Genomic DNA, 16,837 nt, shown 5'->3' with positions numbered 1-16,837 from the left:
CCATACCCATTGTATGATGCCTTATTATGAATTTATACATGATGTTAGTTCAAGTTCACATGCTTGTATGCTTGCTTTTAGCCCTAATGAATACTTGTTAAATTTCGGCCATGACATATGTTAAGGGCTTGAAGAACTTAGGAACTAGCTCAAATATGCTTACTATGTTACTTGGAAAAAATGCTATAAATATGGTTTAAGGTTTCCATGCTTTCATGACATTTGGGACCTTGTTTCACACCTGATAGGGTTCGGCCACATGAAGTTTAGGGACTTGGAGAACTTAGAAACCAAGTTAATCATGCTTATAATGCTTCCTATGAAATTGATGTGATGATAATTTAGGTTCCACATGCTTGGAGGTTGTTTTTACCTAAATTTAGATCTAAAGGGGGGGTTCGGCCATGATAAGAACCCAAGGGATTAGGAAGCTTAGAACCCAAGCTAACTATGTTACCATGTTTCTTATGATAGTATAATCACATGATACACCCTTATGCTTAAACATGTATGCTTGTGATTTATACTTTCCATGATATGCTATGTGGATAGAAATATGCATGCTTTGATGATATGCTATGTGCTTAAAATATGCATGCTTTCATGATATGCTATGTGGATAGAAATATGCATGCTTGGATGATATGCTATGTGCTAAAAAAAATATGCATGCTTTCATGATATGCTATGTGGATAGAAATATGCATGCTTTGATGATATGCTATGTGCCTAAAATATGCATGCTCTCATGATATGCTATGTGGTGAAAATATGCATGCTTTTATGACATGATGTATGCCTAAGTGATGCATACTTTTTATGACATGATGTATGCCTAAGTGATGCATACTTTTTATGACATGATGTATGCCTAAGTGATGCATACTTTTATGACATAACGTATGCCTAAGTGATACATACTTCTATGATATGCTATGTGACTAAATGATGCATTTTTATACATGCTACTTTACTTTGTAAGGCTTGTACCAAGGGTGGGCTCATAATCAGCCCCTAGGCCTTTGGCTGTGTGATCCAGGCTAGTAAAAACAAAGGGATGGGCTCCTTAGTACGCCCCTAGGTCTATGGCTGTGTGATCCGGACCTAGTTCCTAGTATGATTCAAGACTTGCTACCTTGGATATACTTAGGAAGCGCGCATATCTACGTGATTTATCTATGTGTGGTACAAGTCGGGGCCCTGATTATGTTGATATTATGTTCAAGTATATATGTAAGAAGAAATGGTTTTAAAGATCATGAGACATACACATGTTTTTCGGATACATGTTTTCAAAATCATATTGCATATACCCTATGATCATGTTGTGATGGTGCTATGATTTATGATATGTCATGATTAGATACGATTATGTTATGTTTCATGCTATGCTTTAAGAGCTTGATATGCCATACCACCTTATGATGATACTATGATATGCCATGATTAGATATGATTAAGTTATGTTTCATGCTATGCTTTAAGAGATGATATGCCATGACTAGTTATGATTTTGTTATGTTGCATGATATGCTTAAAGAGTATGATATGTTATGCCATGACTAGTTGAGATCATGTTATGTTGAGACATTCTTTGATCATGTGATGATTTTCGGTTTTAGTGAGTAGGAAAGGAACTTACTGAGCCATGAGTGCTCATAGCTTACTTTCCTTGTACCACAGATAAAGAAAAAAGCTGGATGAGCTAAAGGAGCAGCAGGAGAGGCAAGGAGATGTGTGTGGCAGTGGCTAGGCAACCAAAAAAGAACCTGTTTTAAAAACTTTTAAAGAACTATGCTTTGGTATCATGAAATGTAGTACTGTATGTGTGACTTGATGTTATGTTTCTACTAATTTTGATATCATGTTATTGATGCCATGATAGTGTAGTTCAGATTTGATGAAAAGAAAAACAAAAGAAAAGTTTTTATTAAACTAAGAAAATTATTTTAAGTCTTCCACTGTTTTAAAAAGAAAAATTTATACATAGAGTATCGTAGCCCCGTCCCTTAGGGTTAGCAGGGAGGGCGGGCGTTACAGCTCCCATATCCAAGAAGGTCATATGCCTCGCCATGCAGTCCTGGAAGTCAATTTTGGAAATTAATATTTATAAAATTAATAACTTAGGTAGATTTGAATCAATAGTGTTAAGTTCCGCTTGCGATTCAAATCTAAACCATTAAGAACAGATAAGTTAAATTTGGAATTAATGATGTTAAGTTCCGTCTGCGATTCCTAATTTAATTTCTAAAGAACACAAATAGGTTATTTAAGGAAAGGTTCTACACTTGTAAAAAAAATTTATACAGTGGAACCGGTACGTTTTCCTAGGACTAACCAACACGCCGGTCACTGGCTTGTTCTTCGATCGCTTGGGTGATGCTCTGACTTTCCAATTAAGTTCACCTGAACCCAACTCCGGTCTTCTGCACGAGCAGGCTTCTGTTCCGACTTCTCATCCCTCGGAAACATCGTACGTGTCTTTTTTGCTCGACTTGCGTACTCTCAGTGGCGGATTTACACATGGACCCGGGGGGGCCACGACCCCCCAGTCCATGTGTAAACTTTATTAATATTAGGAATAATATTAATTATGAGTAATAATATTATTAGTAAATATAAATTAAACATTTTGATTGGAAAACATATACGAGTTCCGAATTTTGCAAGAGGCGGTGGCGTCGTTGCAGCGGCTCCTCTCTTCGGTGTTGTTGAACCAATGATCGTCGGATGTTAGACGTGGAGCGGTGGAGGTCTAGTGCGACGAGAACATTCTCAAGCCCTATTTGAGAGAAAGGTACAATTTCCTTCTACTCCTTGCTCCTTAGTTCTTAGGGTTTTGAAACTCTTAAGTCTTAAAAGTTAAAACTGAGAAGGGAAAAAGAAAAAAAAAACTATTTTTTTGATATTTCCATGTTCTGATGTTCATTTCTAGTTTTCTACCACACTATGAAGGTTAGCTGTTAGGACAAATTCATATCTTCATTTATGAATGAGGCAAACTTGGAAGGCAAGAAGAACATACACAAAGGACGGGGAGATAAATTTCCAAAGTTCAAAGATCAAGATTCCATAAATTTTGTAAGAAAAAAAATCTTATTATTACATCACATGGCCCCCTTGTCCAGTTGTCTGTTTGCTGCTAAAGGGTGAGGTTGCTTTAGAATTTTTTTTAAAGCCTATAATATATTCACTCACATGCAAATATATTATATTGTAATTGGCATCCAATATCCATGATCCATCAATGGTCCTACTATTTAGCTACCGTGGGTCATGACTCTGAAGCAACCCTTGCAGCTTCTTCTCAAAAATAAAATTATCTAAAGTTCAATTTTATTAGATTCCTTATTTTGTTTGCTTTTCTCTTGTTTGCTGCATTCTTTGATTTTGTTTGACTTTCTCCCACTAAAATGATTAATTTTAGACATTTTAATCAAATCTTGTTATTTTAGAAATTAAACTACCTAAATGGCTAAATAGTTGAAATTAGAATTGTTGATTTAATATTTGATGAAATGATAAAATGCATGTTTTTTTTTGATGATTTGTTATTATTCACTAACTTAATGTTTTATTTAATATTGTTGTTATTAATTATTATTCACTTATTTGAAATAACATGAGTTTTCATTGTCAAAGGCTTCATATACTTCAAATGGGAAAATCTGTTACGATTGATAAGTTTTTTCAAAGAAAGAGAGCAAATGAACATGATCCAGCTACTTCTATATCCTCATCAACAAGATCAAATAACAATGATCTTCCATCTGAAATCCCCCCTAAAAGATTCAAAAATAAAGAAATAGAAGAGGTTGATCTCCATTCTTTAGAGCGTGATCCAGGATTGCGTCGACAAATTTGGGAATATCATCCTAACCAACGAGAGGAGATTCGTCGAGCTTATTTGAATCTGAAAGCATATCAACCTATTCTTCGAGAATATCCATTAAATAAAAATATTAAGCACCCTCGAAGATTTCAGTCTGCTTGGTATGAACAATTTCCTTGGTTGGAGTATTCACTAGCTAAAGATAAAGCATATTGTTTTTCATGTTTTATCTTCAACAAGCCATCAGGATGCTCAAATCAAACTACATTTACTGTTGATAGATTTGATAATTGCAAGAAAGTTCGAAATGGAAAAACTTGCGTTTTCCTAGGCCATATAGGGAAAGATAATGTACCTTCACCTCATCGTAATGTTGAAAAGGCATGTGAGGATTTGATGAACCAACCACAACATATATCAAGGAGATTTGACAATTTTAATGATGAACAAGTCGCAACTAATCGTCTTCGGTTAAAAGCTTACATGCATGTGGTGTTGTTGCTTGCACTGCAAGGAATTCCGTTTAGGGCCATGATGAGAAATCTAGTTTATCTAATCGTGGCAATTTTCTTGAATTTTTGGATGTGCTAACTATGTACAATGACGAACTTTCAAAAGCAATTGCGAAAGCTCCAAAAAATGCCAAGTATACAAGTCACGATATTCAGAAACAAATACTTCATCTGATTTCCATGAGAGTGAAAAATGTAATTCGTGAAGAAATTGGAGTTGCCAAGTATTGCATAATTGTCGATGAATCTCGAGATGAATCAAAAAGAGCAAATGTCTATAGTATTGAGGTTCGTTGATACTAATGGATTCATTCAAGAACGTTTTTTTGGGCTTGTTCATGTATCTAATACTGCGGCTTTGACTTTAAAGAATGTCATATATTCTACTTTGGCTCACTATAATTTGGATGTTCAAAATATTAGAGGTCAAGGTTATGATGGTGCTAGTAATATGAGGGGTGAGTTTAATGGATTGCAAGCTTTGATTATAAAAGATTGTAGAGGTGCTTAAATTGCTTTGCTCATCGGTTACAATTGGCTTTAGTTGTAGCATCAAAAAATGTGACACCTATTCATCAATTTTTTGATAGATTAACTTTTATAGTTAATATTGTTGGTTCTTCATGTAAGCGTAATGATGAATTGAAGAATGCTCATGCGGATGACATTGCACATTTGATTGCAATTAATGAACTCGAGACAGGGCGTGGACTTAATCCAATAGGTACTTTACAACGAGCTGCTGATACACGCTGCAGTTCTCATTTGAAATCATTGAAAGGCCTAATTAAGATGTTTAGTGCATCGTATACGGTATTGTTCAAGGTTATGGATGATGGGCTTCCTTTTCAACGAGCAGATGCAACATCTGTTTATGATGAAATGACTTCTTTTGATTTTGTATTCATCTTGCATCTTATGAATGAGATTATGGGGATCACAGATATTCTTTATCAGGCTTTGCAAAGTAAGTCTCAGGATATTATAAATGCAATGGAGCTGGTATTATCTACCAAGAATTTACTTCAACATATGAGGGATAACAAATGGAATGATGTGCTTGCAAAAGTGAAATCTTTTTGTGAACTTCGAAATATTGATATTCCTGATTTTAATGCTCTGTATATTGATAGGCGAGGATGAGCCCGCGTTCGTCAAGACAATTTCACCATTGAGCATCATTATCAGGTAGATCTCTTTTATGCTTCTATAGATTCACAGTTGCAAGAAATTAATGATGCTTTAGTGATGATGCTATGGAATTTCTCATTCTTAGTAATGCCTTAAATCCTCAAAATGTGATGGAGTCTTTCAAAATTAAGGATATTTGTAAATTAGTTGAAAAGTTTTATGCCCAAGATTTTACAAAAGATGTAAAAGAGCAATTGGAGATGCAAATGAAGCATTACGAGTATAATGTAGTCAAAGGACCCGACTATAAAAATCTTTCAACTATTTCAGAATTATGTCAATGGTTGGTGAAGACTAACAAATCTGTTACATACAACCTCATTTTTAAAGTGATTATACTTGTGCTTACTCTTCCGGTTTCCACTGCTACTACAGAACGATCATTTTCTGCGATGAATATTGTGAAAACAAGGCTTCGGAGCAAAATGGAGGATCTTTTCTCTCGAATGCATTAATGGTATATGTTGAGAGAGAAATTGCTAAAAATGTGAGCATAGAAGATATCATTGAAGACTTCGAAAATTTAAAAGAACGTCGAATTCCTTTTAGTTAGAGGATTATACTTAATTGAATGTACATTAAGTTCATGGTTTGATCTTTGACTATGAGACTAATTTACAATTAGTTTTATGTCATTTCATCTATTTGAAAAAAAAAAAACTACTGCTATGTAAATTCAGCAAGTTTGTAGGTATGTTGGAGGTAGTGAATTATTATTCGTTATTGCTCTGTACAATCTGGTGGAGAGTTTAGCTGTGGTGTAAAATCTTGGATTCCTATTTGCTCCCTATCCATCTGTAAAATCTGTTGCTTTGGGAAATCTGTCGCTCCTATTTGTCACTGCTTTGTAAATTAAATTTAGCAAGTTCTAAAAAAAATCTGCTTCAAAAGTATTTATTGGAGGTTTGAGAAAATACATTTTAGAATAACTTATTACCTTGCTATTGATTTTCTGTTACACAACTTATGATGATCTTATTACTTTATAGGTTTTTCATTTGGCACTGATGACTGAGTTTAAAAAAAGCATTTACAAATTATGAAGTTGTTGATGGTAAATCGTGATGTCTTTTTGATTTTTTTTTTTTAATCTTTGCAGTACATTATATTCACTGGTATTTATGCAGCTAGAGTCATTATTGACATGGAAAGTGGAAGGTCTAGACTCTAGAGAGTTTGATTTTGTGACTTTTACATGCAGTGAAGAAGCTTCAGTTGCTATATGTGGCATGGATGGGAAGGTAAACATGTTTTTCTATTATTTTTGTTTATTTTAGATAATGTTAATAGAATATGTAGATGTTGTTGCATACTTGCATCATTCATTTAAAAAAATATGAAAGTGATGGGCGCTTTATGAGATGCATAATACAAATTAGTAATCTAATGGTATGGAATTTCATATAGACATAGTGATTATATTATGCTATGTTAGATTTCTTTAACCAAGGACTATAAATATTAATTTAGTCATTTTTTTTCTTTTTTAATCATTCAAGTGTTTAAGATTGTGCTTAGGACCTTGATAAGTGCCTTCGGATAGTTTCAAGTGTTGGCCTAAGGATGGATTGGCGGGGGCGCTGGGGACGAGCGAATCGCCTTTTGCCACATGGGTTCGAAAGAGTTGATGATTTTCATTATATGGCCCCCCAAATATAAAATCTTAGATCCACCCTGCGTACTCTTCGCAGCTTCTCATCTTTAGGATGCACCGAGCCCTGTTGACTCAATTCTCGTATCACCCTTCTCATCAACTATATCTTTCGCTGGACTTCTTGCGTTCCTAAGTCTCTACACACTTAGACACAAGACATCAAATAACACAGAGCTTAACTTGATTTGATTGATCACATTAAAACTAACATGGAATACTTATAACTACTAATTTTGGATAGTTGAATAATATATAGGGGAGAATAAGCATCCGGTTATTAGTTAGGATTTGACTCTGATATCATAGTGACAACATAAATATATACTAGCCAATGGTAGAAAAAGCGCATATAAAAAATAAAATAAAATAAAAACAAAATGTAATTAGTATAATTGCATGTAAATGTTTTCGATATGCTATTGATTTATCTGATATTTGAATTATCTATCTATTCCTCACACAGAGTCTAATTGGTTTTTTTTAAAGTATGATAACAATTTTAATATTTGTTCACACAGTCTCGAATTGTATGTACATTTTTACCCACATCTGTTGTGACTTTCATTTGCAATAAATAAGATAAAATAAAAACAAAATGTAATTTGCTCGTTCTAATCTCTATTGTCAAAAAACAGTTAGCACAATTCTCATTCTTCTGTTTATGGTTTTGCTTTTTGTCTATGTAAGCATTAATTGGATTACCGAACCAACAGTGACATGCGGATTAGATGGCGTGACAGAAAATAAATATTTAATCATAAAAATAATAATAAATAAATAAATATAGAGCATTTTAGGTTTTTCTCTTAAAAACAATAACGCCGAGTTAAATATCTATTATAAAAAAATAGGGCATTATATTCTAGGATATCCTGTATCTTCAGTATGGGCGAATAAAAATTGAATTAAACCGATCGAATCGATGAAATTTAATATTTTAATTCGGTTAAATTGAATAAATAGAAATAAAAAAATTAAATCTGTAAATCTCTAGTGATTTCATTATTTCGATTTCAAGTAAATCTCCTATTATTCTGAAAAAATTAATTAATTAAGTTTTTATTAAAGTAATCAATATTTTATCAGTTGAATTTATTTAATTTTTAAAAAGAAAATTAATCGGTTTAGTTTGAAAAAAAAATGGTTAATTTAATTTTGATTATTTTAATTTGATTCGGTTCAGTTTTAATATAATACTAATCCTTATGCTCAGGGATATATTTGTAATTTAATACCGCCAGTTAAGTGTTAATCTACAACTAATGTATAGGTGACCGATATGAGTTAAGGCAAATATCTATTATCTATTTGGTCTCACTAATAATATTTATTTTTTGACAATGATATTTAACAAATCTGTAAAATTTGGTGGCAAAAAATGAATATGTTTATCCCAGAGTCCCCATCAATCTATCTCAGGATCAACACGAAGGAAGTAAATCGCGGACGGCTACTAGTCTTTAAAATAGTGACTAGCACATAAGAGCTGTTAAAATAATCCTTACGTATATGGTAAGAGGTAGCAGAGAAAAAATGATAGTTTTTAACGATAAATCTTTTTTGTGAGGCTGATTTTTGCTATACCATTTAAATGTTTCATATTTTTACTTAGATGCAGTTGTTTTTATTCAAATTGTAATAGCTTAAAAATAAAAAAAATGATTAACCAAACTAGATAACGTCGAGTATGGGATGATCGGTCCGATCCTAGGAAGTTTCTCACCGCTACCAGGGTAAATCGAAAAGCGCTCGCAACGAGCAGCCCAAGAGTCCATCATCCTTTAGTTGCGTGCCCTATTTGGAAAAAAATCTATAAATTCACCATAATTAGGACTCAAATGATAATATCTTGAAAATAAAAATTATAGCAGAAACACTTGTAATAATCCAAGAATTTTATTTATTTATTGTCATACAATAATGTGGATTTGGATAAAAGATTAGAGATTTATCCTGTTATAGCATAATTGCTCGTTGAAATGTCATCAATTATTTAATAATTTTTTTTATTTTATCATATTAACAAATTTATCACCAAATTAAGAAACTTAAAAAGATAAATTTACAATATTAATTACAATTTGAATTGGTCCGACACCTTATAACAATTGTGAGGTTAGAATAGGGGTGAGTAAAAATTTAATTAAATTGTGCAAATGTACTAAATCTATCGAATTTAAAATTTTGATTAGGTTAATCCGGTGTTTTAGTTTTTTTCTCAGAAAAAATTATTTATTTTAATTAATTCGATTTTAAAATTTCTTTTTCTATTAAATTAACATAAAAAAATTGAACATGTAAATCTCTCATAATTTTATTATTGTTAAAATATTTAATTTCGATTTCGATTAAATCTCTTATTCTTTGAAAAAAAAATAATTAATTTAATTTAAGATGGAATTAATTGTTATTTTATTAGTTAATTTTTTTTAATTTTATTAAAAAAATTGTTCATTTAAAATTTTTTTAATTAATTCAATTTCGATTAATTTGGTTCAATTAAATTTTAACTGAATATCCTGTAATAATTGTAAAATAAAAAATTAAGGTAAAAAAGTTATTTTGATATTTTTTTAATATAAAAAATCCTTTTAACAGTGATAAAAACAAATCCGTACGAGGAGAAAAAATGGTGCTGGTTTCCGACGGACCAGCACCACCTTCGTTAAGCCCCGACGGACTACGGTAGCCGGCGGTATTTCCGTCATCGATCTCGCCCCGATCCACCTCCTCGAGTCACCCTCGCCGCTCGAGTTGGAGGATTTGAAGGCGCAAGTGGAGGCGGCCTGCCGAGAGTGGGGTTCTTCCAGGTGATCAACCAACCGCCAGCAGTTTTTTGGGTCTGAAAGTGTATTGCAGTGTGGATGAATATACTGATTTTTAATGCTGATTTTTAATGATACCAGCTGCCATCCCAGAACAAATACACTGGATTATGCGCCTGATAATTTTTGGGAGAGTCGGCTTAATACCATGATGTTTAGCATCATTTTGGGCTACCCACAAAAACTAAATAATTAACAAAGGTGTAGCTTCTGTAACATGCCCACCATCCAATTTTCCAAAGGGAGAATTCTGTTAACACCAAATAATTGTGCAAAAAAAGTTCAAACCCCCTTAGCAATTAATCATCTAGCGATAATTTCCAAACAAGTCTATCTGGACTACCAAGTGTACTTAAATTCAGCTGCAATAATAAATAACAAAGGAGAGATAGGATCCCTTGTCGAAGTCCTCTTCTAAATGGAAAAAAACCAGCTAATTGTCCATTAAAACATACTGAAAACCAGCATCCCGCAACACATCTTCTAACAATATCAATGAAGGTATTAGAAAAACCAAAACCATGCATTACTTTGGATAGAAAACCCCATTGAAGCCTATCATATGCCTTTGCCATATCCGGCTTCAGGATCAAATTTCCTCCTCTAACATGATAATTCAATTTATGATGAAGCTCTTGAGCCAATAGAATATTATCCCATATCAAACGCCCGGCTACAAAGCTACTTTGCGATAGAAAAATAGTTTTATCAAGGTTGTGGTTCAATCTATTAGCTATCACTTTAGATATAATCTTATATGAAACATTGCATAGACTAATAGGTCTAAAATCTTGCCACTGTTGTGCATTATCAAGTTTAGGAATAAGAACTATTGTAGTAGAAATCATACCTTTTGGAAGCGAAGCTCCTTGAAAAAAAAATCCAAAACAGCCTGGTGGACATCAAATTTGATAATCTCTCAGCAGGCCACATAAAAGGTCACAGAAAATCCATCTGGACCAGCTGCACTATCTTCACACATTTCCCCAATAACTTGCTTAACTTCTTCAATAATGGGTAAGACCAACAACCCCTTATCTTCCTCCGGACTGATCATCTATGGAATACGATCCATATTCACAGAATCAGCCACATACTCCCCCCTATCAGCAGCTTTTCAAAAAACTGCACACCACATCATCCTATATTCTCTTGCAAAAAAGCAGAGTAAGGCTGCACACAATGGATCCTTCCCCGGAACCTTACATGGAGGGAGCTTCATGCACTGGGCTGCCCTTTTTTTTTTTTAATTGTTCCTCCATGTGCAAAGTTTGGAACAATGAAGCATGCCACTTCGCCATATAAATCTTGTTCTCCACCGTAGGTAAAGAATCAAAGGCTCTTTCCGCACTAGCAAATTGTTCTTCAACTTTCATAACATTCTCATGGACATTCCCAAATACATCAGCATTCCACCACTTTAAATGTGCTTTCAAACGTTTAAATTTCAACTGAAGTTTTTGGAGCCCATTTCCATAATAAGGTAGCATCCAATTTAATCTAACAGTTATCAGAAAATTATGATGCTTAATCCACATCTTTTGAAATATAAAAGAAGGAATCGGCTTAGTGAACCCAGGAAATGAAAGAAGTAAAGGACAATGGTCTGAAGCAGCTCTACTAAAGTGTTCCACCCGAACAGAAAAATTTTGAGCATTCCAAGATGGGGATACCATAATTCTATCCAACTGCTTCCAGATCTTATTATTTGTCCATGTAAACCTATCACCCACAAACCCAGCATCCAATAAGCCAGCCATCATAAAAAATTATTAAATTCACTCACTGCATCCAGTTTAGATAAAATTCCTGCAGAATGTTCATGGGGACCCGTAATCACATTGAAATCCCCTCCTACTAACCAAAATTCATCCGAAGAAGGTTTGATTTCCAATAATCTTTCCCATAACACCATCCTTTCAGTACTAGTGCACTTAGCATAAACTATCATCACATACATGCCAATAGGCAAAATAGGGGAACTTAGCTTAAGATGCAAAAATTGATCATGATCCATCAAAACCAAGCAATCAATATTCGAATCATAAGCAAACCAGATTTTTCCTGAACAATTTGATACAACAAATTGAAACCCCAATCTTCTAGTGATATAAGCTTCATCTAGTGAAATGAAAGGCTCAAGAATACCCATAAAATTGAGGTGATGTATATTTCTAAGATAATGCACTCTCCTCTTAGATGCTGCATTTCCAATCCCTCTAATATTCGATATTATTCCAGCCATTAACCCTTTGAGGATAGAGCAACCCCTTGTGCTTGAGTTTTACTCCGAGTGACCATTTGATTCACCACCGGAGGAGCCCTATTTAAAATATTTGTAAAAGAGGAACTTTTCCTCATCTGTACTGAAGCATCCCACTCTGAATCATCCTCCTCCACAAAGGATTTAGACACAACATCATCCTCAGAATCAACCTGGAATTCTGCAGAACTTGGATCCCCCCACAGCTCTGCAATTTTTTGGGCTTCGATTAAATTTACAAAGTGCTAACTGCCCCACTAATGATTGATCCACTTCTTTGACACTTGCTGGCACCTCTGAAAACCTGTCTACTGCAGCAGAACCCTCTACAGCTCTTTGTTTTTCAGTCAAAATCTGCAACCCTCTCCTTTCAGCCAATGTTCCAGAAGCAATCTGTATACTACCTACTGTCATATCCTTGGCTATTTTCCTTTCCTGTTTTGAAGGATCTCTCTTTTCTTTAAGTTGTTTATCTACATCCTCCTCCTCCATTACTGATTTCTCATAATTTGATTTCTGTACAGCATCTACCACCTTCTTTCCAGCCACATCTTCATTTCTTTTTACAATTTCACTCGCAACTTGGACAATCTGTTGATCATCCACCACAGCTGCCTCCTTTTCTTGTAAATCTACCTTTCTATCTTTATCAGACTGATCATCCACCATAGCTTGAAGAAAATCCTGATTTACCTCTTCCTCCATAAGACCCAATTCCTGCTCCAGCACAATTAAAGGAAAAAATCTATCTCTTGAGCATTCTTCTCTATGTTCACTACCTCCTTTCCCTTCAAGCTCACCTGTTGGAAATGGGGATAGTGGGAACGTGGCCCATGTTCCCCACTACTCATAATAGAAAAGTCCATTATACCCCTAGTATATTTCCCTATATAAAGGGGGTCCGTCCAAGGCTCAGGGTGTGAAAATTGCTATTGTGCAACGACGAGAGTAAGAGGAGAAGATCCAAAGCAGCGGGATTTGATTTGTGGAATTGCGGAGGGCTTTCCGATCTTGTGATTGCTCTTCCGATAGTGAGTTTTCGCCACTGCCGACTGTGGATCTGCGGGAGATCGCTGTAAGTTTTTACCGCATTTATTTTTAATTCGTCTTTCATGCATTTAGTATAATCTACATTGGTATCAGAGCGCGTAGTTATTTCTAAATGCTTAGAGACGAATTATAAAATCGTTGTTCGAATGTTTTCTCGATTTGCAATTTCTCGTCACTTTTTTTTTTACACGACTAATGTGTCGTAGCATACAACGTCGCTCACCGGCGACAGGGTCGCTGGTAAGAGTCACCATCGACGTTAATGTCGTTGCTCAACAGCGTACTGTACCAAGTTTTAAAAAAAAATCACAACAGCATAGCAATTTCCATCAGAGCAGGGCTCAGGCCGTAATGAAATACCGGTGAAGGCATTCTGTGGCCTATGATGGCATCTTGGTTGGTCGACGGAGTGCTCATGGTTGCTGCCTCTCACAATTTCTGCGCAAGCAGAGACTGGCTACCTGCGTTCGTCGTGGGTGAGGCACTGAAGTGGTGGGCGGCGAATAGATTGTGGTGAAGAAAATGCCGGCAGCGTGCTCGAGGCGGCCTCAGCCTCTTGCAGTTTCTGTACCGTGTTTGTCACTGGTGCGCGGCTGAGACGGCGTGCACGATGTGCGGCGCATGCAATTAAAAAAAAAAAAACCGAAACCTTTTGGTTTCGAATGACTCTTCCTGTAAGATTTTTTTTTTAAGCTTCTGTGTTTAAAAAAAAATATTTTATGCATGTTAAAATTAATTAAAATTATGATTATTAATCTAATTTTAATTAATTAGGTGGGTTTAAACTGGTTGGTCCAATTAGATCCGGTTTAGATTAAACCATTGGGTTTAATTAAACCAATTTGATTCAACTCCAAATTAATTTGGGTTAATTAATTAGACTTGGACCAAATATGATCAAATGACCAGATTTGTTCTAATGGGTCAGATTTGATCAAAATAATTAGATTTGTTCTAATTGGTCGGACTTAAACCAATGGACATTGGTTTGATCAAACGGACCTGAGTTTGATCAATAAGGCTGAAATTGGTAGAAATGGACTTAGAGAAAAAGTAACAGAACATAGGCACAAAATCCTTATCCAATTAGATTAGTTCTAATTAAGGACAATGGACTGAGCTTAGGATCTGGATCCCTAATCAACCGATCCGATGGATCTGACAAATTAGATTAGTTCTAATTCTCGACTTAACTCCTGAAAATCGAGAAGATTTGTTTTTCTTGATTTATTATGTTGGTACTATGCCTGTATAAATTGAAATAAGCCGGTTTTGTACTGGTTAGTCGGTTTTGTACTGACTTATTTATTTTCAATTTTTCAGATGGCTAGTCGTGATTTACGACAACATGAGCTTTGGGAGGAGATTAAGGAGCTTGATTTCGACCCTGTTCAAGGACTCGGATGGCTTATTGGTCGGCTCGATCGGTTGTTCTAGAAACTCGAGCGAGAAGAATTTCCAGTAAAAGACACACACAGAAGATTTGCTCTAGTCTATTCACTGCCAAAAAACCTTAGACAGATAGCATTCCAACTTTGGGATGATTATGATGGACACATCTCGTATTCAGAGATGTGCAGACAGTTACTTCATCTCTATTGGGGTCCTGAAGATCCAGAGGAGGATCCAGATGAATCTGAAGAGGATTCAGAAGATCCTGAAGATCCTCCAGAGAAGGATCCAGAAGAATCTGAAGAGCATTCAGAAGAGCCTGAAGATCCAGAGGAAGATCCAGAGGATCTGGGAGAGTGTGTGTGGGAACCAATTGAAAATCTTGAAGCTGTCCTGCTTGGGATTACCCCAAATGAGTCCAGGCTGAGAGGGATTATTTTGGCCACTACACTAGTGTCTGTCCTAGTGGGAGTGGTAGTTGCCTATCTAGTTTATTAGAGTTCTGTTATTTTTATTGTCGTTTTGTATGAACAATAGATAGTCCATTTCATTCATGTCAGTTGGTTATATGTTAACAATTTGCAGCATAATTTTATATTAATGATATGTTCATTTATTTATGCTGTTTGCTTGACATGATACATGATTAGTTCATGATGTATTAAATGATTAGTTCATTTAATTAAAAAAAAATTCATGATATTATAAATGATTAGTTCATTTGTTGGGATGTATGTAATAGAATTGATTAATATTAATTTGATTGGTCATACGGATGATGAGTGAAAATATAGTTGTCACTTGATTTTGTAAACCAACTCAAAGTAATATTAAGTCAATCATAAATTGCATACATATGATATACACTGAATACTAAATAATTTGTTTATTTATGATAGATTATGGCAACCAAAAACATAATAGCTGAACTCAACAAAGGTGAAAAACTTAATGGAGATAACTATAAGATCTAGCACCTCAAGATACAATATGTACTTGAGGAACAAGAAGTTCTAGAGGCTGTAAATCAGGTTATGGAAGTACCTGTAGATGGTCCCACTGCACAACACAGACGAGATCTTGATGCTTATAAGGCATGGAAGAAAAAGGACTCCACTGCAAAGGGTATATTGATTAGTTCAATGGTAGACGACCTAACTTTTGAATATGAGTCATATCTTACGGCTCATGAAGTCTGGGTTGCCCTTAAAGAAAAATACAGTGGAGTAAGTCTGAGCAAGCTTCGACAGCTGACAATTAAATTTGACAGCTACAAAAAGCGTCCGAATGTGTCAATGGTTCAACACCTCAGGGAGATGTCGAACATGATTCGGGAGCTTAAAACTGCTGGTCATGAGTTGACTGATGAACAACAGGTTCAAGCAGTTATTCGTTCACTTCCAGATTCTTGGGAGACCATGAAGCAGACCTTAACTCACAGTGAGAGTATCAAGACTTTCACTGACGTCTCACGCCATGTAGAATTGGAGGCGGAGAGAGTTGAATCCGTAAGGATTTCTGGACAAGCCTATGTGGCTGTAGGTTCTGCTGGATCATATGGATCCAAGAAAAGGAAATGGTTCAAGAAAGGGAAGGGAAAGAAGAGGGAAGCTGCTGTTGTGGGACAAGGCCCAATCAAGAAGATAGTAAAGAAGACTGGAAAGAAACCTAAAAACAAGTTGACTTGTTTTAACTGTGGCAAAAAGGGCCACTATGCTCGGGAGTGCACTGAGCCGAAAAAGGTAAATCCAAGTATGTCTTCTTTTCAAGAGCATTTTATTGCTAGTTCAGTGTTGTTAGCCGATTCTTATCCTTTTTGGATTATAGATTCGGGAGCAACCAACCATGTAGCTCGGGAACGAGTTACATTTGTTGAGTACCGTTGGGTAATAGCTGGCAACAAGTGGATCTATGTGGAAAATAATGCAAGAGTTGAAGTCAAAGGAGTCGGCACTTGCAAACTCAACCTACGTGGTGGTAGAGTTTTATTTCTACATGATGTCCTGTATGCTCCTAAAATTTGATGAAATCTTGTTTCCGTTACGTGTCTTCTTGATTTAGGGTATTGTATTAATTTTTACAGTCGGTCTGTTGAACTAAAGATTGACTCAGTGTCAA

At 35.2% G+C, this 16,837-nt stretch overlaps 1 protein-coding gene across 1 annotated transcript in view; it reads left to right on the top strand.

The window, feature by feature from the left end:
• Window positions 1-10,134, top strand: part of LOC122010977 — a 32,966-nt gene extending 22,832 nt beyond the window's left edge. The window contains exons 2-8 of the mRNA XM_042567432.1: window positions 4,360-4,632; window positions 4,715-4,802; window positions 4,889-5,425; window positions 5,478-5,532; window positions 5,621-5,818; window positions 6,635-6,776; window positions 10,096-10,134. Of these exons, the coding sequence (XP_042423366.1) occupies window positions 4,360-4,632; window positions 4,715-4,802; window positions 4,889-5,425; window positions 5,478-5,532; window positions 5,621-5,818; window positions 6,635-6,776; window positions 10,096-10,134 (1,332 nt within the window). The remainder of the gene's footprint in view (window positions 1-4,359; window positions 4,633-4,714; window positions 4,803-4,888; window positions 5,426-5,477; window positions 5,533-5,620; window positions 5,819-6,634; window positions 6,777-10,095) is intronic.
• The last annotated feature ends 6,703 nt before the right edge of the window (window positions 10,135-16,837 follow it).

This window comes from Zingiber officinale, chromosome 8A, assembly GCF_018446385.1.
Source record: "Zingiber officinale cultivar Zhangliang chromosome 8A, Zo_v1.1, whole genome shotgun sequence".
Taxonomy (NCBI): domain Eukaryota; kingdom Viridiplantae; phylum Streptophyta; class Magnoliopsida; order Zingiberales; family Zingiberaceae; genus Zingiber; species Zingiber officinale.
This window is presented reverse-complemented; position numbering and strand designations above follow the sequence as displayed.